General features: G+C 43.8%; 1 protein-coding gene and 1 long non-coding RNA gene across 2 annotated transcripts in view; one reads left to right on the forward strand and one right to left on the reverse strand.

The window, feature by feature from the left end:
* The window catches only part of LOC143354517 (uncharacterized), a 322,087-nt gene that overhangs the window by 133,779 nt on the left and 164,806 nt on the right, over nt 1–23,502 (reverse strand). The window lies entirely within an intron of this gene.
* On the forward strand, nt 287–2,943 carry LOC143354674 (polyprenol dehydrogenase-like). Its single transcript, XM_076788932.1, has 6 exons — nt 287–538; nt 782–889; nt 1,020–1,193; nt 1,266–1,479; nt 1,569–1,767; nt 2,099–2,943. The coding sequence occupies exons 1-6, from the start codon at nt 367–369 to the stop codon at nt 2,291–2,293; spliced, it is 1,062 nt and encodes a 353-aa protein (XP_076645047.1). The 5' UTR covers nt 287–366; the 3' UTR covers nt 2,294–2,943.

Consider the following 23,502-nt stretch of genomic DNA (forward strand, 5'->3'; position numbering starts at 1 on the left):
AAAATAGGCGAAAAATGGTTTCACGTGCATCAACTGTTCGTCCTTGTATGAGAATATTTCAGAGCTCCTAACGCATTTTATGGTGGTCGTTACAGCGTTTGGACGAAAGTGCGTCCAGACGAGCAGAAGGAAGTTACGACGAACGGAGTGTATTAATCGTGAGACGCAGCGTTGCGCGTCGTGACGCGCCGCGGTAATCCCATCATTATGCTCGGGAGGAGTGGAAAAGTAGCTCAAAAGTGACTGGGGCAAAGAAGGTTCCTCGTCGTACTCGTTTAAAGTCTATCAGTAGCGCGCGCGCATTGCGTGCGATTAGTATAACATTTCGTCTGTGCCGCGGAACTCGGAAATTCGCGTGCTATAAACATGATACTAATCGGCTCCGTTTGTCTTATAATCGCGTGTGCTCTCGCGTATCGAAAACTCGAAGAAAGTTGGCTGCTTTCTCTCGCTCGACTTTTCTACTTACAGAAGTACGGCTGCTTAGCATTCAAAGAGATCGTGGTCGATTGGGCCAACGCGAAGCACAACAAAAATGGTAAGTGGAACTCGGCCGAAATGTTTTTTAAATTTCATGAACCGTTTGTATTTTTCTTTTTTTTTTTTTTAATTGCATACTGATGCAATCATGATCCCCGGATCATTTTCAGTGTCAGAGTGCTCACATATCAATTATATTCGCGTGACTCGTGCGTACATAGTTACATACGGAACAAAGTACGTAACCGTCGTTAAGCAATTATAATTAATTATCGATCGTGTGATATTAATTTGGTTTTAGTTTGCCCCCCTCAGACAGGCAGAATTGCTATTGTAACAGGTGGCTCTAGAGGAATTGGGGTTGAGGTGGTTAGAATGCTTTTAGAACTTGATATGGAAGTGATAATTGGTAAGGAAGTATTGTAAGAGTATTGTATTGTGTATAAACCACCGATATCGATTCAATAATTTTCAAATTCTATTTGGGAAATAGAATTGATCAGAACACGATAATCATCTAATAACATACAAATGTGCAGCCTGCAGGACACCCAGTGCTGGCGAGAAAGTAATTAAACAAATTAGGGAGTCTGGCGTTAAAAGTGGACATGCGAAGGTCTACAAACTTGATAATGCTTCTCTGGAATCTGTGAAACAGTTTGCTGCGCAGATAAAGCGAGATTTCGCAAACATTCATGTCTTGATAAATAATGGTGGAGCTCGTTTTTATTACGAAATATGATTAACAAAGTACAATCTCGTTAACACGACAATCATTTTTTCAGCTGGTGTCATGTGCACTCCTTATGTGGAGACGGCAGACGGGTACGAAGAACAATGGTGTGTGAATTATTTATCACACTTTTTACTAACAATTCTTCTACTACCATTACTCAAAGCCGCTGGTGTAAACAATTCGCAACAGTCCAGTAGAATTGTTAATGTTTCCTCTTGTGCTCATCTCTTCGGCGAAATCAACTTCAACGACATCAATAACAAGTATTTTGTTTTATACTCTTTTCACCTAATTGTATTGCCACCGCTCTCAGTTCTCCGTGACGCTTATTTAAACATTGATTTTCAAATAGGCAGCGGTTTATCACTGTGAACGCGTACGCTCAAAGTAAACTGGCACAGGTGGTGTCTACCACAAAGTTGCAAAAGCTGCTCAAAGAAAGAGGCTACAACATAAACGTGTATTCCGTGCATCCGGGTATAGTGTGCACAGACATTATGGTGCATACTATCGCATGGAGCTTAAAATCGTTGTTATCATTTATTTTGAAGGTAAACTGAAGTTAAAGAGTTAGACCACTGTCGCTACAAAAATGCCAAGTGTCCAATCAAATCGGCCTTTTATTTTAGTGCATTACAAATTAGTGAAAACGGTTGTAAAAAAATTATTGAGAAATTATTACATAGGCTGTCGAGAGGCACTGCACTTCTTCTTTGTAAATAGATTTGTTCCTTACAAAGATTTCCGTTAATCCGCGGAGAAATTTTGGTTGAATAATTATTGAATTGATGGTAATTTTACAGTGATCTGACCCCTTAAGAAATAGATATTACACGAGGATAGAAAATGTTATAGATACGTTATAAATAAATATGTTTTTAGAGTCCGAAACAAGGAGCCACTTCCATCGTGTACGCGGCCGTGAACAAAGCAATTGAAAACAAAGGCGGCGTGTACATCAGTAACTGTCTTCCTAGTGCTGAAAATCCGGACGCTTTCGATTCATCTTTGCAGGACAAATTAATGGACTTGTCTCTTCGACAAGTGCAGCATAAAAGTGTATTCGAATATGTATAACCACGGTGCAAGTAACTATAGATTCGAAATTGACCACTGCGAATAATAATTTTCAATAATGTCTCGTGCCAGCACGGTTCTCTTTGATGATGATGGAACACGTTTCATAATGGTTTTAAACACGAATCAGTGTCAGCGAAGTATCCGTCGCGTCGGCTGTGACCGTTTAGTGTTACCTGGTCAACCGTATAATTGATTAACCGGTTACACTATTAATGGCGATGTCATCGATTGTCCCCCTCAGCGTCGTTATAATCTATCCTAATGAAACGCTCCGTTGATGACCCGCCGTGATCCGGTCGTTAACCTCGGCGGATAAAGATTACATCTAAAAACCGAACGCCCTATCATCCCACTGCAACTACATTTTCCACAGAATTAAAAAAATCTAACTCGGAAACGTAATCGCGAAGCGGGGTGCCGAATCTACGCAGGTCTTAATGAAGCTTTCAAAAGGACGTAGTTCTTATTTAAAAAAATAAAAAAAAACACTTCCCTTTTTACAGGGTACCTTTTGCATTAATTTTCCATATTGAATTTTTGAAATCTCTCAATATTTTTATACAATATTGTAATTTATTTGAGCCGTTTATCTTGAAAATGGCCCGAGTCCGTTTGTACTTAAGTCGAGATATTTAAGGGTTTGTGTTTCAATAAAATCAAAATAATAGCAATTATTAATTGAACAATATGTGTTTCCTTACCAAAAATTTGTCCGCAACTCGATCGGGCCGCTTGAAACCATCAAACGTGTTATTCGTGGCCTGTGGGTCACAGGTCACCGACACCTAAGTGTATCAGCGAACGATAAACTGTTAAATTGGCCACAAATGGCACGACGAGCCTGCATCGAGCAACCTCGAACTATTGCGTTTCGAATGATTTCATAACAAAATTGGCCCCGTTAGATCCAGGTCCGGGGTTGGGCTGGTAAAACGTCATTCGCCGAAGTTCGGGTCGCCCTTTATACAACAATGGCTACTTGAATTGTCCTTCTGTTGTCCAATGACGCCGCGCCGGTTCGCTCTTCCCCGTTTAACACGCGCGGATCGTAGTTCGACCTGGCCGGTAGTCTACACGTCGAAGTTGACCATCGGCGGAGTTTAACGGGAACTTCCGAAAAGTTTACGAGATGTCCACGTATTTGTCCGGAAGGGTTCCGGATCGTCCGGGTCGGCTAGACAGGTTAAACCAAGCCCCTCCAACCCCCGTCGACCTGGACCCTTCGTTCCAGCCCCTGGTCGGAAGTTATTCGATGCCCAAGGGAGCTGCAATAACTACTGCCGAATCGCATCGCGTCTCGATGATCAGCGAGTGGAACTCGTGCCCACACTATACCAACACTTCGGCTATAGCAAACGGTCTTCGATACCCGGCCGCTCTTTACGCAGAAGTTAGTTTAAATTTGCTTTATCCTTGGGTTCGGTCAATCATGCAAGAGCACACTCGCTGTTTCCGTGTTATCTTCGAAGAAACCCTTGAAATTGGATTGTACGGGGTGTCTCCGAAATCGTGGTGCAAGCTGGTGATGCCGTCAATTCGAAAAGTCTCGAGTTTTCGAAGAGCTAATGTGAACTAGGCACTAAACTCCCGCGGCAGGGATAGTTTCGGGGGCTTTTATAGGCTAGGCGTTTGTGACATATATCGGTCAGGAGATTCTTTGGTCAACGCTGAACGTAGACAAGGACAACGAAGCTCTAGAGGTTCATAACCCCCCACGAAGCATATCCCGCAGCAGTGGGGATAGTTTCGGGGGCTTTTATAGACTAGGCGTTTGTGACATATATCGCCCAGGAGATTCTTTGGTCAACGCTGAACGTAGACAAGGACAACGAAGCTCTAGAGGTTCATAACCCCCCACGAAGCATATCCCGCAGCAGTGGGGATAGTTTCGGGGGCTTTTATAGACTAGGCGTTTGTGACATATATCGCCCAGGAGATTCTTTGGTCAACGCTGAACGTAGACAAGGACAACGAAGCTCTAGAGGTTCATAACCCCCCACGAAGCATATCCCGCAGCAGTGGGGATAGTTTCGGGGGCTTTTATAGACTAGGCGTTTGTGACATATATCGCCCAGGAGATTCTTTGGTCAACGCTGAACGTAGACAAGGACAACGAAGCTCTAGAGGTTCATAAGCCCCCACGGAGTATATCCCGCGGCAGTGGGTATAGTTTCGGGGCCTTTTATAGGCCTGGCGTTTGTGACATATATCGCCCAGGAGACATTTTTTGGTCAACGCTGAACGTAGAAAAGGACAACGAAGCTTTAGAGGTTCATAAGCCCCCACGGAGTATATCCCGCGGCAGTGGGGATAGATCTGGGGCTTTTATCGTCTAGGCATTTGTGACATATATCGCCCAGGAGATATTCTTTGATCCACGCCGAACGTAGAAAAGGACAACGAAGCTCTAGAGGTTCATAAGCTCCCACGGAGTATATCCCGCGGCAGTGGGTATAGTTTCGGGGCCTTTTATAGACTAGGCGTTTGTGACATATATCGCCCAGGAGATTCTTTGGTCAACGCTGAACGTAGAAAAGGACAACGAAGCTATAGAGGTTCATAAGCCCCTACGGAGTATATCCCGCGGCAGTGGGTATAGTTTCGGGGCCTTTTATAGGCCAGGCATTTGTGACATATATCGCCCAGGAGACATTCTTTGGTTAACGCTGAACGTAGAAAAGGACAACGAAGCTCTAGAGGTTCATAACCCCCCACGGAGTATATCCCGCGGCAGTGGGGATAGATCTGGGGCTTTTATCGGCTAGGCATTTGTGACATATATCGCCCAGGAGATTCTTTGGTCAACGCTGAACGTAGACAAGGACAACGAAGTCCTAGAGGTTCATAAGCCCCCACGGAGTATATCTCGCGGCAGTGGGGATAGTTCTGGGGCTTTTATCGGCTAGGCATTTGTGACAAATTTCGCCCAGGAGATATTATTAGATCCACGCCGAACGTAGAAAAGGACAACGAAACTCTAGAGGTTCATAACCCCCCACGGAGTATATCCCGCCGCAGTGGGGATAGTTTCGGGGGCTTTTATAGACTAGGCGTTTGTGACATATATCGCCCAGGAGATTCTTTGGTCAACGCTGAACGTAGAAAAGGACAGCGAAGCTCTAAAGGTTCATGACCCCTTACAAGGTATACCCCACGGCAGTGGGGATAGTTCTGGGGCTTTTATCGGCTAGGCTTTTGCGACATATATAGAGTAAACACTCTATCAATCGTGCAAGTGCACACCCGCTGTTTCCGTGTTATCTCCGAAGAAACTCTTGAAATTGGATTGTACGGGGTGTCTCCGAAATCGTGGTGCAAGCTGGTGATGCCGTCAATTGCAAAAGTCTTGATTTTCGAAGAGCAAATGTGAACTAACGTGTTTCGCATGCGAGGAATGCAGTGATTTCTCTACGGGGTGTTAAAAAAAAAGCATTCAATATTTATATGGTATATAGGATACACTGTACTGAGTAAAAAAGCCTCGGTAAACATAGGTCAAAAGGTCAGCCGTTTCTGAGATATAAACATTTTTGCTTGCTAACTTCATGATTCATTTACTACCATATAAATATTCAATGTTTTTTTAACACACTGTATATGTCGCCGAGACCTGGATGATAAACGTCGCGGAAATATCCCCACTACCGCGGGGTATACTCCGTGAGTGACCTCGGACGCCGAGGAGTGTAAACATAGCTCGGGTATGTCTCCTAGACGATACATGACGCGGGCAAGACCCGTGTCGTTGACATATATCGAGAATCGACTGTACTTATTGTTCCTGATTGACCTTAGAACGACTTCCCGCTTAACACTAAACCTACCAAGCGTTAACAGTATCTGGTAAATATTGCCTTATAAAAATGGCAACCCTACATTTATTGAGATTGTCCGTAATTTTCAATACAATAAATGCTTGGCCAAGGAAATTTTCTGTAACTGAATTTTTAAAATGTCGATAATTATAAAATATTAAACCGGTCATTTGACCGGGGTAGGTTTAGTGTTAATCAGTTACCCATCGCTCGTGGACCGCAAGGAAATCATGAAAAACGATCGTCCCGTTCCTCTCCCGGGGCTAGCCGAGAGTCATTAATAAATCCTTGGATCCAACAACCTTTTCAATTACCCCGTTCCGCGGCGATTTTCCCAATTACGTTAAGTGATCGAGATGACGGAGTTCGCTAAATTTCCATCCGGCCGCCATCGGTAATTCACCGACAGGACAGTTCCGAAAAAAAATCAGGTAAACACAATTATCAGCTGAAAATTCACCGACCAAGGCAGCTCCGACCGATCTTTCGTCGCGGGGCGACGAGAGATTTCATAGTAAAAGTTCGCCGGGCGGGCCGCGGGGAGGATAATTCGACTAACAGCTTCCACGGGGTAGCCACGGGAACCGCGCCAAACCAGAAACCTTCGAGAGATCCACAGGCAAGATTACAAGGAGATCCAATAAGGGTGGAACACTCTTCGACCACGTTGCTTCTGTCTCCAGTCACGTGTTTCCGGAGATTTATACGGCAATGTAAAGCTTATCAAAAATACAGAAAATGTTCCGCCGCTGCTTGTATCCCATTCAACTATTCAAACTTGAAATTACCGCGTCGCACGTTGCGTTGAAAAGTTGAAGAATTTACGTGGGAAATTATAAAGAAGTCTAGTTTCATACAGGGTGCCCCAAAAATGTTGTACTTCCTTTTAAGGGATTCCTCGGATCATTTGAAGCAACTTTTTCCTTTGCGGAATTGTTCTCCGAAGCTTTATTAAAGAGTTATTAACGAAAAACGCGGACCAATCAGAGCGCGGCTATAGCAGAGGGACCCCGCCTCCGCGACAGCTCCCGCTGAGCGCGGCGTTGGTATTGGCCGAGTCGGAATCCCTCCGCGCTCCGATTGGTCCATGTTTATCGTTAATAACTCTTAAACAAAGCCGCGTAGAACATTTTCGCAAAGGAAAAAGTTACTTGAAATGACCTTAGTGACCTCCCCTTACGAGGAAGTACAACATTTTTGGGACACCCTGTACAAGCGAACCACGATTGTTTCTTTTCATAAATTTGCATAACGACTCGGGTTTTTACGACAATGAATATTTTACGATAAAGATTAAATTTTTCCCTCGGACCGATCAATTATGCGAAGAAAGGATTCGTTCGATGTCTTTTAAAATTCATCGAGAATCTGGGACAACGTCGGCAAAAAACGAGAGGAACGTGGTCTCGATCTTTTATTATTTCGCTTGTTACCGCAAACAGGAACCGCTGCTATACCGATCCATCCCTCGGCAATTAATCATTGTCAACTGCGATTCGTTTCCTGTCCCCGCCCAGCTCACTAAATTCGGACCAGACACTGTCAATGAAAACCGAATTGACGACCGCGGTATAACTTTGACTCCCGACGCTCTGCCGGCGATTAATGGATTGCTCGCTTCATTTTCAGATTTGTCGGATAAACCGCCCCTCCGAATCTTTTCGAAGCTGCCTCCCGACAGGGAAACGTAAAAAGCTATGGTCTAGTCATCATCAGAATTACGAACCAAGACCGAGAATAACATTTATAGCACACCCTATACAGTGTTTACTCGATATATGTCCAAAATGCGGGTCTAGCCAGTGACATATATCGCCCAAGAGATTCTTTGGTCCACGCTGAAGTGTAGTAGTAGTGGACAGTGGGGATAGTTTCGGGGGCTTTTATAGGCTAGGCATTTGTGACATATATCGCCCAGGAGATTTTTTGGTCCACGCTGAACGTAGAAAAGGGCAACGAAGCTCTAGAGGTTCATAACCACCACGGAGTATAACCCGCGGCAGTGGGGATAGTTTCGGGGGCTTTTATAGGCTAGGCGTTTGTGACATATATCGCCCAGGAGATTTTTTGGTCCACGCAGAACATAGAAAAGGAGAACGAAGCTCCAAAGGTTCATAACCCCCCACGGAGTATATCCCGCGGCAGTGGGGATAGTTTCGGGGGCTTTTATAGGCTAGGCGTTTGTGACATATATCGCCGAGAAGATTCTTTGGTCAACACTGAACGTAGAAAAGGACAACGAAGCTCTAGAGGTTCATGGCCTCTCACAATGTATATCCCGCGGCAGTGGGGATAGTCTCGGGGGCTTTTATAGGCTAGGCATTTGTGACATATATCGCCGAGAAGATGCTTTGGTCAACGCCGAACGTAGAAAAGGACAGCGAAGCTCTAGAGACCTCAGTTCTTGACCCCTCACGGAGTATACCCCGCGGTGGGGATATTTCTCGGACTTTTATCGGCTAGGCGTTTGTGACATATATCGCCCAGGAGATTTTTTGGTCCACGCAGAACATAAAAAAGGAGAACTAAGCTCTAGAGACCTCAGTTCTTGACCCCTCACGTGGTATACCCAGCGGTGGAGATAGCTCTGGGACTTTTATCTGCTAGGCATTTGCGACATATATAGAGTAAACACTGTACACTCCTCGGCGATCGAAATCTCTCAAGCTTCCTGGCCCCTCACTGGGTATACCCCGCGGTGGGGATATTTCTCGGACTTTTATCGGCTAGGAGTTTGTGACATATATCGCCCAGGAGATTCTTTGGTCAACGCCGAACGTAGAAAAGGACAGCGAAGCTCTAGAGGCCTCAGTTCTTGGCCCCTCACGTGGTATACCCAGCGGTGGGGATAGCTCTGGGACTTTTATCGCCTAGGCGTTTCGTGACATATACAGAGTGAACACTGTATTAAGTAAGGAAACTGAACGACATGAGAAGAGAATTTTAATTAAGAGAAGTAACCGCGAATGTTGACTCTCGCCTTCGCTGAGCCAATAGGTCATAAAAATTATATTCGAATCGTGCTCGTTCGACGGGAGAATTTTAGTGCGATCGATAGATACTTACCGAGTTATTTGAGATAGTAGTTCTTACCGACCCACCCAGTATGTGTACCCGAATGGGTTTTAAACGGAACGCTTTCCGTTCAATTGTTCCTCCGCGCTAAATCTATATACATTTTTTTATTTTTATTACAGGAGATCGACAAAAAACGACCCGAATTCGACGAGTGGTTAAAAAAATATAGTTGCAAATACAATCGATCCAGAATTCATAGGAAGCCGGCCGCGAGATACGTAAAAATGTTCTGCCAACTTTTCCATGCTCGTTGCCGCAAATTCCATTTTGCGATGGCGGCCGCGATCGCCTGCGAAATTCTATCCGGTCCGCTGCGAAATTTAGATAACTTCAGTCAATGTTTCATTCTCTAGAAGCCGACTCCGCCATTTTATATGTACAGCATCGCAATTGAAATTTCACTTCGCGGATTAACTGTTCAGAATGGACCTTTATGCAAAATACAAAATTTTTGCATCGATTGCAAGACGCAGGAGCGAAATGAAAATTGATTTCTTCTTTTAATTGTTTTATCAAGTTGAAACCAGTACGCTGATATCCTTAACACTAGGTTTACCGAGCATTAAAAGTGAGTATTTTACATTACTTTATAAGAATAAGAAGAATGTGTCTATCCAAGTTTTCAGCCATTTTTTAAATAATATATACCCATGGAAATAAGTTTGTTGGGTAATTCCACGTAGATGGATCTTCGCAATCTCAATAATCGTAAATTAAAAATATTAGAACCCGTCATTTCCACTAGTTTAAATTGTGGTTACCCATTTTTGTCATAAATGCGTAAAATCCGCAGTCTTACCGATCAATTACAGGATGTATGGAGATAAGAAAAGTAACTGGGAAAAATTAGGAAATGTACACTCCCCAAAAAAAGTCAAACTGATCTAGTTATTACAATTAGAACTGTACTTTTAAATATCTATTGTTCATCCTGCGATTTTCGCTTCTCACTTTTCCAAATAAATATGTGCAAAACACCGGAAGCATCTCCGCCACGTTCGCAACGGTTTTAAACGCGTTCGGGTCGTTTCGATCGGATAGCGAGATTCGTTTAGATGGCGAACGAATTTAGGTAAACGAAAATGCGCGAGGTGTCTGCCCGATAATAAAACTGCATCCCCGGTGGCTAGGAACCTGCCCGGCCGGGCTATTGTTCTTTATTTTCGGTACGAATACCACCAATAACGGTCAATATCCATTTGTCTAGATCGTCGAGCGTGCAAACCACCGCGGCGCAGCGCGGCAACACTAAAAATTCACCCGTACGATCATTTTAAAACGTTTTTTTCGTAGACGCGCAATTAGTCGCGCATAGTCGTCGAAATGATCGATATAAATGGACTATGAACTCCCTTAAAAAAGAATGTATATTTTCCCAAGAACTACAGTGTTTACTCTCTATATATGTCCCAAACGCCTGGCCGATAAAAGTCCCATAACTCAAGAGTTTACTCGATATTTGTCCAATCACGGGTCTTGGCATATATCGCCAAGGAGATACTATTCTTTGATCCACGCGACCTTGGTCTCTCGAGCTTCTTGACCCCTCACGGGGTATATCCGTAGTGGGGATAATTCCGCGACATTTATCATCCAGGCCTTCGCGACATATACAATGTATTCCGTAGTAAGACAAAATCTAACTGTACATTACACGGTAGAGCGGATCTTCTTCTTTCGCCTTTGCGAATTTTGTTCCTAAAACAAAATGGTGATTGAGATAACTTTCGGTTTGGGGCCAGCATATTACAATGAATGGGGTAGGTCTGGTGCAATAGTTATCGGTAGGCAAATAAATATAAAAATTTGTGTGACGGTGTAATTAAAACAGCTGGTGCAGCGACGAAAATAATAGTCGCAAAAGGTCGAAGTAATAGCGAACAAGCCGTCACCGTTCCCCGCGATTCCGAATAATCCTGGTGTTTAGCGATTCGTCCCGCGAGCGCCACAGAATTAAACAATAAATCCTGCGATAAATCGTAACCGGTGCGCCCGTGAAATAATGCAATTTATTCGGGAACCGGAGTCGCCGTGGTGCCGGGACCACGGCGGGAATACGGGAAAGGGTAGAAGGGATGTATATACCCGGTAACGCAATAATCGCCGTCCGAGTTTACGAAAATTTCAACGGCGCTCGCGTAACCGCGACCTGTGGAACACCCGTGAATAAGTTAATACGTGAATCGTTTGTAAACCCCCGGCGAAACGTGTTTTGCATGCCGATCCCGCCGTACGATGCAACCAATTCTTCGCGGCATCGATACGCGCACCTTCGTTATTTCGTATTCATTAGAGCAAATTATTCATTGCCAATCAATAGCTTGTTTTATAACCGCCGAAATGTTTTAAATAAATTCCCCTCGAATAGAAACCGCCGTTCGTTTCCAGCGAATTTTGAAATCCATCTTCATGCGAAATAAACATTTTCGAAAGATTAAAAGGAATGCTGACTTTACTCGATATATGTCACAAATATATAGTCGATTAAAGTCCTAGAATTAGACCCCGTCAGGGGCCAGGAAGTTCCGCTGTACTTTTCTACGTTCGGTAGTCTATCAAAGAACAGTACCTTCTGGCCGATATATGTCCCTGGGCAGACTCGTGTTGTGGACATATATCGAGTATAATACATATGTGAGCCGTTTAAATTGAAAGTGGCCTAAGTCCACTTATACTTAAGTTGAGATATTTAACACTAGGTTTAAGGACAATATTAACCTAACCGAAGGGGCAATATAATGATTCGGAAAAAACTTTTTTCAAGGTCATTTTTTTCTAGATATCAACGTGATCAATTTTTTTTTATGGAACTATATGTTTTTTTTATCGCGACGTAATAGTAGGGGTGAAAACCTCTTCAATGACATATTATACAATGACCTTCGTGTGACCTTGGGTATGAAAAATCCAAAAAGCATTACAGGTATTATCAGTGATTAATTTACTACCCACCCCTACTATTACATCGCGATAAAAAAAACATATAGTACCATTTAAAAAAAATTGACGACCTTGATATCTAGAAAAAAATGACCTTGAAAAAAGTTTTTCCGAATCATTACATTCCCCTTCGGTTAGGTTAATATTGTCCTATAACGTTTTTTTCTATTATTAACACTAAGCGAGACACTATTCAAGGTGGTCAAGTTACCTGGAACACCCTGTACACTCTGAATATTCTTGACCGCAAACGTTGTTTACGCCAGCAAACTTGAAGTCGTACACGTAATTACGGGCAACGAAAAATAACGGACCACTCTCAAAATAAACGGCTCGTTTCTCCTTTCGATAATTTTCGAAGAAATTCGTTCAGAGCAAAACGATTGGACGATCAAATATCATATGACCGATGCCTATAGTTTCGCATAGTAGCAGCAGCTATCGTGGAGATAGTGCTCGCGTTCGCAATCGCGAAAGGCGTGTTTACAAGTCCGCCGTGTCTAATCCGGCGAGCGTAACTACGCTGTTAACTGGAATTGCACGTGGAATTGTTCACCGTGGCAGGGTGAAACATAGAATCAGTGAGTCACAATGGGACATGGAAGAAACAGAATCGACAGTGAAACGTCCATACGTCCCGATAGAGAGATACACAGAAGCGTTGGAGGGGGTGAGGGGAGAGGGGGGAAATTGCGCATCACTGTAACGGAATTCGGCTTAATCCGTTAATCTGTCGGACGTGGTCGTTCTACGGACGGTTTACACGTTTCCGTTAATCCGGTAGGAAGTTTCTGCCGGCGGTCATGTAAAAGCGGCTCGTAATTTGTAAGTGACACAAGGAACCAGCCGTCGAGGACATACCACGTGCACGCTGCCCGATATGTGTCAGACCGTTCGGCCCCGTCACTGGGATTAAACACAGGTGGAGGTGGCCGAGCGAGCTCCTGTGTAAATTATCGTTGATCCTGGCAATTCGATAAGAGTGATTGACCCCCGTCTACGATCCATTGAATCCAGTCGACACTCGATTATCGCGGCCCGGGCTGATCGACTCGCAAAGATGGGTTAACTTTCTCTACGGCGATAAATCGTTTTAAACCTGGTCCGAGAGCCTCGTGATCCCTTTCGACGTGACGAAACGATCGATAACCGCCCTCGACGCGTGCTATTTCGCCTAACCAGTCCAATTGAAAACGCTGCGGGCTCCTCTTTAATTATTTTAGTCCGAAAAACGGAAAGCCGTTCAAAAAAAAAAAACACGTCGCTTTCGATCGAGAATTTCGAGCTTCGACTTCGACGAAATCCTCGGGAGCTTCTCGAGTACAGCGAATTCTCGATATATGTCAACAACACGGGTCGTGTGTTGTGTTTACACTCCTCGGCGTCCGAGGCCTCTCGAGCTTCGTGACCCCGAGTATACCCCGCGGTAGTGGGGATAATTCCGCGACGTTTATCGTCCAGGCCTTGGCGACACATACAGAGAAAATCACTGTACAACCTTTTCTTATTAAAATTAGAATAACTTTTAGAAGGTCTCGGAGAAGCCTTAACACTAGGTTTACGGAGCTGTAAACGTGACTATTTTGCATTACTTTATGAAAATCACAAGAACATGCTACCCAAATTTATAGCAATATTTTTAAAATAATATATTCCCAAAGAAATGCTAAATAATTTCTCATATATGCATCCTTGGAATCTGAATAATTTTCAATTAAAAATATTGGTCCCGTAAACCTAGTGTTAACTTGCAGGAGGGAGTCGCGATCTCCAACGGACACGAATATCAATAACGATTGTCAACTGTACGGAAGTTTAACATTGAAAAGTTCTCTGATAGCTTCCCCGCCTTTCGCCCGTATCCGATTCCCTTTTTTTCCCCCGTCGCTTCGCGAAATCGCTTGAATCGTTCCTATCGGAAGGAGATTCGACGAGTCCTCCGGCGGCGTATTTCCGGCGCGACTCAATTCCTTGGATTGCGCAATCACCGGGAACCACTCGAATCGACGGGACGCGATACCGACCGCGGTGCAACACGATGCAACGCGGCGCATCGTTTGCACGCTAAATGGAGCACGTCCGCTCATACTTGTCCCGGTTGACCGGCAAACGCACCGCTTGTTATCCTATTACCTAGATTATATTGTTTTATGCGAGCTCGCGGCTTGCCCGGCTTCCCAGATTATACTGCCGCCGAGCGTTGATCGATATCGACTTCGTCCGTTCGAATCAACCCGAACAGCTGCGTACACCTCTGGACATCGATTTCTGCCGAAATAGAAATTTATGGAGTCCGACAGAATTAACGTTCAGAATACTCGCCAAATTCTAATTCTAAGGGGACCGGCAGGCATTTCGCCTTGACTGTCACGCTATGTTACGCTCCGCCTTCTTTTCTAGACATCTTACGTCTTAAATAAGTAAGTAATCAATTAAAAATGCATACCACCGTGTTCGTACATGTCTTTCCTACGTCTGTCCACTAAATCTCTCGAAATTAAGAGAATCTCTCTGCAATATACGTATATGAACTTGCAAGGGTCAAAATCTTGACAAATTGACGCTTCAATATTGCAACGAGCAGGTTAAAAGTGGTCACTTGTGTTTCCTAAAAGTCCAATCTACGTCTGTCTGGAGCCCAAATTGCGAATTTCTACCTCATCGTGGAGTAATTTGTAATATTCGGCAGAAAACTCGCTGTCTGAAGCAAGTATGACGTCACAAGATGGCTGCCGCAGAGAGATTCTCTTAATTGACGCTTCAATATTGCAACGAGCAGTTTAAAAGTGGTCACTTGTGTTTCCTAAAAGTCCAATCTACGTCTGTCTGGAGCCCAAATTGCGAATTTCTACCTCATCGTGGAGTAATTCGTAATATTCGGCAGAAAACTCGCTTCCTGAGGCAAGTATGACGTCACAAGATGGCTGCCGCAGAGAGATTAGAAACACGGAAAGAAACACGGTAGAAACACCAGCGAATGGCCATGTAGAAACACGGTTGTATGCATTTTTAATTGATTACTTACTTATTTAAGACGTAAAATGTCTAGAAAAAAAGGCATAGCGTGACAATCAAGGCCAAATGCTTGGGAAAACATTTGAGTAACGCTCTATATGATTTTGAAAAACGATTCCTTCGCAAGAAGTGTTTCATTGATTCGCGAGAAGTGTTTACCCTTACATTGCAAAATGTATATTCTCCCTCAGGTACGACGGATTCTTCAGATAATCTGTTGATTGATTAGAATTTCTCATATGTACGCTACCGCTCAAAAGTATCCGTCTGGTTTTAATTTTAACCCTTTGCACTCGTATGCCACCTCTAAGGGGAGTCCTAGAATTGATGACTCCGAGTGCAGAGGGTTAAGTATAATATTGGTAAGTTCCACATACGTAATTTTTAATTTAAATCGTTAGATATTTCGTAAGAAACTAATAAAAATCGATTTTACTATTTTAGGCACTGAGATCATTTTTATGCGGTGCTAATACATATTTCGCAAGTGTCCGGATACTTTTGAGCGGTAGTCTATGTTTCGTTGCTATTTTCAAATTCTGGATAGTTAGCAATAATGAATGTGTAGCGTACTTCATAGCCTGGCCTCGTGTAATAACTTTTGAAAGATTCGTTAGTGTCTGTAAGGCGCCTCAGACGACGCGGAAGGGTTAATCAAACTTCAGAGACTTTCAGAAACAGCCAAAGGGTATAACTATACTTAGTATATGAAACGCCTGATTTTAAGAGGTCAAAAATAGAAGCATGATTGTTGTCACTGAAACTGACGTTAAGGCACGCCAGAAATTAATATAATCTCATAACCCTTAGCACTCGAGTGGTGACTCCACTAGAAATTGTTGTGGCATTATTTCAAAGAAATTACAAAAAATATTATAAAATATTTGTTACATTACAAAATTTGTATTTGATAGATGACTAAACATTTAAATATTATATGTAGAAATAGGATCAGTTCCATATGAATAAAATGAAAATATTGTAAGACGGAAGAAATATTTAGTTTTAGAATGAAAATACCGCCGAGTGTAATTATCTACTAGGCAAACCTTTAACTTGTCACGAGGTGACAATAAAAAACCTAAAAAAGGTCAAACTGCAACTTGAACAAGCGATACTTAATAAGGAACCCTTAAAAAAAAAACAAAAAATTGCCTGTAACTTTTATTTTCAATATTTAAATAAAGGATAAAGAAACAAATATCTTCTGGTCCTTAAAAACATTAGGTTTGCCGAATCAGCGATGTCGGATTTTTCTGTAGATTTTTCCGCTGTTTTTAAATAAATAGTATTCGTAATTTACAAAACGCGCGCACAGTCTAGGAACCGCTTATTTGAAAAATTACTTACTGCTCATTTTTATCTGAAGATGAATGCGAGAGCGCAGTTTCGTGCAATTATGCTTCTTCATTTTCGCAAAGATAAAAAAAGCCATACAAACGGCGGGAGAAGATTTATGACGTGCATAGTAATGGGTTGCTGTAAATGAAAGAATGGTGCGAAAATAGAGTAAAAGGTTTCGCGATGGAGATTTCAGTCTCACCTGTGATGAACGTTCTTCCGGGCATATCGAGGTTAATAACGATCAAGTCGCCAATCTAATTGAAAGTAATCCACGTTACGTCACGCGGGAGATTATTAAAATGTCAGAAATATTACAATCCACCGGCAAGAACCATTTAAATCTGTTTCGTATCGAAAATCCTCCCGGCATCACTCTTTTTAATCATTTGAGAAGAATTGATGCGAGGACGTGCTCAAATATTTTCAAATTCAATCATGAAAACGATATTATTTTTTGGATGAAGACTTCATAATTCTTTGAATATGTTTAACAGTACTGGGTGATCCAAAAATCATGTGTTTCCTTGAAAAGGGGATTCCTAAGGTCATTTCAAGAAACTTTTTCCTTTGCGAAAATCTTCTCCGCGGCTTTGTTTAAGAGTTATTAACGAAAAACATGGACCAATCAGAGCGCGGCTACGACAGGCCCCGCTGAGCGGAAGACTACAGTGGACGGACTCCGGCTCGCCACGCCCAGCGGGCCCCGGTAACCGCGCTCTGATTGGTCCGTGTTTTTCGTTAATAACTCCTTAACAGAGCCTCGGAGAGCAATTTCGCAAAGGAAAAAGTTGCTTCAAATGATCTGAATTATCCCTTTCAAGGAAACACAAAATTTTTGGGACACCCTGTACACTACGAAGAGCTTGTATTCTACAATTTAGAATGATTATTTGACCAATAAATTAGCTTCCGAAGAAGTACGTGTCGAAACATTGTTACGCACCACAATGACAAAATATGGTCACATTTTTTCTCGAACACAGACACGAGCTGTGATTGGTGTTTGGACGACATCGACGGACCCGGTGTCACGGAGATAATTTTACAATGCCGTCAAGCAAGTGGACAGCCGGCTCGCCTCGAGTGGCTCGCGTCTGGTTGTGACGAAAGGATGACAACTAGCATTGGTAATGGAATTCCGTAGTTTCACGTGGAACGGTCGCGGGGAGTGAATCAAAGCGGCCGTGAGGCCTCTCGTTGACATGACAATTGCACCAATCATCAATGCATGAATCACGAACAATCCACTTTGCCCTCGTCGTGTTACGTCGAGCCTCGTTACGCGTTGCCGTCACGTTGCGGAAAGTTCGATATCGATCCCGCTCTCCTGGCCGGTGTGTCTCGGTGTGCGTATGGTGGCCGACTTTGCGCCGGCCACGATCCCGTGACTTTCATTGGAAACGGGCCAGGGATGTAACGAAACTTCCGGCGAACTCTAAATTGTCGGGAGCCCATCGGCTCGCCCCGCCTCGCCCCGCCTCGCCCCGCCGCGCCTCGCCTCGCCTCGCCACGCCGTGTCTCTGTGGCCCATTTTTTCTCAGCCCGCAATCTTCCCAATCTTGCCCATGCATAATCGTTCAGAGTGACTCCGGAGCTCGAACACTGACATATACGAAATTAGAAAATCTACCGAACCTCCATGAATACCGAAGTGACCCTCCCCCGCCTCCCCCCACCCTTGACTTTTAAGAAATTAGGGTCTGGTCAGAAACAGTGGATATTATATGTATTATACTCGATATATGACACAACACGGGTCTACCCAGCGACCACGGTCGCTTTCAAAATAAACAGCTCACATATGTATTGTACAGGGTGTCCCACATAAATGGGAACACCTAAATATCTTCCGTATTTACAGTCCTATCAGAAAACTTCAGAGGACAAAGTGACACTATTGCAGGGGGCCATTTTAATGGCGAAGAAACAAATTTTTTATGTCGTGTTTTTTAATGAAATTTCAAGGTCGCCGATGTTTTTTTTTAATGGAATAGTATATTTTTTTTTGCGATAGCATGATAGACAATAAAAAAACTGAATTTAGTGGATACGACCTTTTTGACGTTGAAATGACCTTGAGCAAGAATAATCATGTTGAAGCGGATGCAATGTGGAAGTTTACAACTTACGTGTTTCAGCAAAGATTGCGCGTTGTTTACGTCGGGTTGACCTCTACATATCATAATAAATGTTATTATTCTTGCTCGAGGTCATGTCAAGGTCAAAAAGGTGGTGTCCACTAAATTCAGTTTTTTATTGTCTATCATGCTATGGTAAAAAAATATACTGTTCCATTTAAAAAAAAACAATAATCATCACATAATCATTTATTGTTCCCCTCCTTCCTCTACCCGCTCCTAACCTAATCTTAACCTAACTTAACCTAACTTACAGCCTACTTTACCGCGCATTCCGCCTATACCGCACACCTCTATATGTCCACGCGAGAGAGAGAGAGAGAGAGAGAGAGAGCGAGATCTTTGGCCTTCCTAATCTCCAATCCGACAAAATTATAGTTCACAACATAACAAAAGATATACAAATAACCATATAAAAAACAGATAACAACAAAATACCATCATTTCGCTGTCATTACATCTCTAACGAAAATGAAGCCTATTTCAAACGTCTTCTAATCACTCCTGCTCACATATGTATTATACTCGATATATGTCCACAACACGGGTCTACCCAAGGACATGTATCGGATAGAAGGTGCCAAACGTAGAATAATACTGCGAAATTTCTTGGCCTCTCACGGGGTATATCCCGTGGCAGTGGGGGTAGTTCTGGGACTTTTATCGGCTAGATATTTGTGACATGTATCGAGTAAAGACAGTTTTAATTTTGCACGCTTTGGCTTCTCAACGATCGTTGCCGGGAGTTTTCCACTTTTGTTTTGCTCCCGCGCCCGACCGAATTCTAAAGTGAGCAAGAATCGTCATCGTATTTACGTGTCACGGAGCGCAGGGGCGCGCGGGGCGCGGGGTGCGCGCGGAGTGCGCGCGGCGCGCAGAATATTATTTCCACTTGTCGGGGCGAGGTCCTTCGCCGCGTTCCACGGAGCGCAATATTTCCGGCGCGGCGACGAAACATTTTCCACCATGCAATTTACCGATTGTTTCCCGCGCGGCGGCACTGTCACTTCGTTATGACGCAGCCTTTGTTAATTTAAACACACGCGACACGGGCGCGGGCGCGCGCGCGCGCGCTCGCGGGCCTCTGTAATTCTGAATGCGCGAAAATTGTAGACAGAACCGGAATCCGCGCGGCCGTGGGTCGGCCCGTCCGAATTGAATGCGTTCTAATCAAAAGGATCGCAGGCGACGATTTTGATCGAATCGTTCGTTTAAAGTGGTCGCGCCTCGCGCGCGCACATAACAGGGTCTAATCATCGGGAACTTCGTTCCGTGGCGATTCACAAAATTTATGGGATCATCATTTTCGTTCGGCTATTATTCCACGGTCGCGTCGCGTCGCGATTTTACGGCCTACACGGGTCAGAAGTAAATCCGAGTTCATCAAACTGCAATTCGCTGCATCCAACCTCTACCGGGGATCGCCGGCGTGCAGCGCAGGCATGCTTTTATCCTACTCGCGCCCAAACATCCTATTCTACTTGCGTAGATCAGGCACACGCGATACAGTTTCTATGGAAACTGAATGAGGAGAGGTAATAGAGAGACAGAGTAGAACAATCAGCAACGATAGAGTGGAACTGTTCTCTAGGTTACCGAACTTCGGCAACGGCGTTTCGCGAAAATCCAACTAGTAGTCGCTGTTAAGACGAAATTTTCCAAATACAAGCTTGTACGTCATTTTTCCGGTACGAAGAAACAAATCTTTTTGCCAAAAATTGTCATCGTTAAATCCATACCCTTCGTATAAAGTACATGGTGTCAAAAAATTATATGTCACGGCCACCATAGCGCGATTCTACACCTACGATTTGGTGGAAATTGACATAAAAAAACTCCCCGCAAAATTGACCTTGACCTTGAAAATATGGTGGCCGTGACATATAATTTTTTGACACCCTGTACATCGTGTGGTACAACAAACATTGACGTTTCGGGACAGTTTTAGAATAAAGCGCAAGTGCGCAATTTACAGCGTTTACTCGATTCTTGTCCGAAACACGGGTCTAGCCAGTGACATGTATCGACCAGGAGAAGTTCTAAGGCGGGGATAGTTCTCGGACTTTAATCGACTAGGCATTTGTGACATATATAGAGTAAACCACGATTGAAAGGAGAAAAAATAAAAAAACAAATTTACGTCGGAATTAATTTGTCTGATATCGTCCCCAAGGACACCAACGTCTTGAAGTAAAATTCATTTCACAATACCGTTTACACAGTTTATCTCGACTCGTTGGACTATCTCCAAATGGGCTGTATACATTAAAGGAATGTTTGAATGAAAATTGTTTCTTTCATACGTATGTGAGACCACCGGAGAAAACAAAAGAAAAATATCCCTACACAATTAATCGTCATCGCTTGACGCGTATTGTATCTACTTTCAACAAGCACAGACAGTTCTTCACGAAAGGACATGGGACACGGGATTTCTTTTTCAAACCTGCGGCCACTGTTTTTGGAAAACGGTGCTCCACGGGAACTTTATCTATCCTTTTGATCGGACGCCACTTCCAATTAGTACCGATCCAGAATCGGCGAGTGGCATCGGCTCAAACATAACATTCCAATTAAAACACTTACTAAAAGAGTCGACGAGTGTGTTCCACGGCGCGCTCTGCGGCAGCCGATAAGCAGGGGATCCCGAATTAATCAACCAAAAACCGTCGGCTCGACGGAGCCAGGGGCTTCGCGTATCGGTATAATAGAGGGGGTAAGAGGAGGCAGGCGGCGACGGTGGTGGTGGTGGTGGTGGTGGTGGTGGTGGAATAAAACCTCTTCTCTGTATGCGGCATCGATCGGGTTCGATCGGGGCTGCGCCACCGTGAATCGTAATACCTCCGTCAACTTTCGGCCGTCCCTGTTCGTCAAAGGAGGGGGACGAAGCCGGCCGGTATTCCCCCGGCGATCAGATCGAGAATCGCTGGCGCGCCAGCCAACGAGATGCAAATTCGAGATTGAGAGTGGCGGCCGAATTTCGAGCGGGAAAACCGACCCCCTCCGCCCCTCCCCCGAGAAGAGAGAAAACCGTTCGAATGAAAGACTGTTCGGCGAGGGGGTGGATAGATGTAAGGCGGCGAAATTTCGAGGGAAGATAAAATCTGACCCCTCTCAGAGAGAGAGGGGGGGGGTTCTCTACCTTGCTGACTACGTCAGCCCCGGCGAGCTCTGCCGGAGTTGCATCGGAAAAGTGCAATTCCGCTTCGCTCCTCTTAATCGAGCCGCCTCCCCGTAGCCGAGAGGCGGCCGTTCCTCCGAATCACCTCGGATAAATAATCTCCTGAACCCTGCCGCGTAATCTGACTTGACAAAGCGGCCCCTAACAGCCGTCCTCCTCGATCCCGCGATTTTTCAATTTAATCCGATCCGGCCGACGACGTGATGGCATCTCGAGCAAACGCTCGGACACCTTTATTGACACAGATTCGCCGTTCTTCGGCGGGCCGAAGATTGCTGTCGGCGAGCATTTCTTCGCGTTGATCGATTCTCTGGTAGCAATTATGCCGGAAGCGAACCTCGGGTCGGGGGTCACACGTAGTCATTTATGGTAGGCCGAGAGCTCCCTGATTCGATGAGATTTCTGAAAGTTTACAGCGAGCGGTTTGCGATAAGGTTGTTTTTGTATTGAAAATAAAATTTCGTACCGGGGACGCCCGCAGACAAGCTAGGTAAATCTGACCCAGACTGTTTGGGTCGTAGGGCACAGACCTAAACCGACCCTAGAAATTGCAGGGCCAACGATCAGCAGCATCCTAACTTCAGATTAGGACTCATGAGAATTTTGCGATGGTACAAATTTGGCGACCAATCGCGGCAATAACCATGAGGCGACAAACGCGACAGACAGACAATAGAGTGTCAGGCGACCATGCCACCTGGCCATTCCGTTCGAAGATCTCTCCCAACGGTACCTCGCGAAGCTTACCATTTCCACCGCCAGGTGTGTTCGTGAGCGATAGTCATCGCACTGGCAAGGACTCCTGAATGGCGTCCAAGATAATTGGGCAGTGACAATACCGAAAGAGCGACAATCACAGATAAAACTCGGATGTGACACACGTAGAGACACAACATACATTGACACGTTGACCGCCATGTCACCCATATGTGGGTGACGGAATTATTTCTACAGGTTTTTAAATGAATATAATAAGTTGATCCTTTCGTTCTTTAATTTGTCTTGAGGAAAGAATAACCAAACTGAGTTTCACTGTAAACACAAGATGAAAGTTTTATTCGCTATTTACAATTATTTACATTATTTACATTGGTCACACTCTTACCTGTAAACAAAAGAAACGACATTGAAAGCTATTATTCCACAAAGATTTATGTAAGAAAGTGACAATCCTAATCAATTAGATTTTCTAATGCGCGTCGCTTTTCTCTCTTCTGTCTCTACTCTTATCAACTGTCAATCCGCCATCTTGTTCTACAGACGTGAGCAATACATATCTAATTCAAAATGAGTTTTAAAAGGAAAACGATAAATTTACATAACCTCTATCGTATTTCTTTTACACGAATGTTTACGTTAATATATTCATCGTACCGAATTTGATTAGGATCTGTAAAATGCAAGAAAGTTGGGGGACTAGTCAATGTCATACATTTAATTTTTTTCAATTTTTATCTCATTAACACTAGGTTTACGGAGCATTAAGAGTGAGTATTTTACATTACTTTATAAAAATAAGAAGAATGTGTCTATCCAAGTTTTCAGCCATTTTTTAAATAATATATACCTAAGGAAATAAGTTTGTTGAGTAATCCCACGTAGATGGATCTTCACAGTCTCAATAATCGTAAATTAAAAATATTAGAACCCGTCATTCTGACGGGTCCCGTAAACCTAGTGTTAAACAACTTACTT

Source organism: Halictus rubicundus, chromosome 5 (genome assembly GCF_050948215.1).
Source record: "Halictus rubicundus isolate RS-2024b chromosome 5, iyHalRubi1_principal, whole genome shotgun sequence".
Lineage (NCBI taxonomy): Eukaryota > Metazoa > Arthropoda > Insecta > Hymenoptera > Halictidae > Halictus > Halictus rubicundus.

Bases quoted from the DNA above. Each gene is read 5' to 3' on its own strand.
- LOC143354674 (XM_076788932.1), top strand. From the start codon at position 367: ATGATACTAATCGGCTCCGTTTGTCTTATAATCGCGTGTGCTCTCGCG. The intron at 539-781 runs GTAAGTGGAACT...ATTTGGTTTTAG, and splicing joins CGCGAAGCACAACAAAAATG to TTTGCCCCCCTCAGACAGGC. The intron at 1,480-1,568 runs GTATTTTGTTTT...ATTTTCAAATAG, and splicing joins TTCAACGACATCAATAACAA to GCAGCGGTTTATCACTGTGA.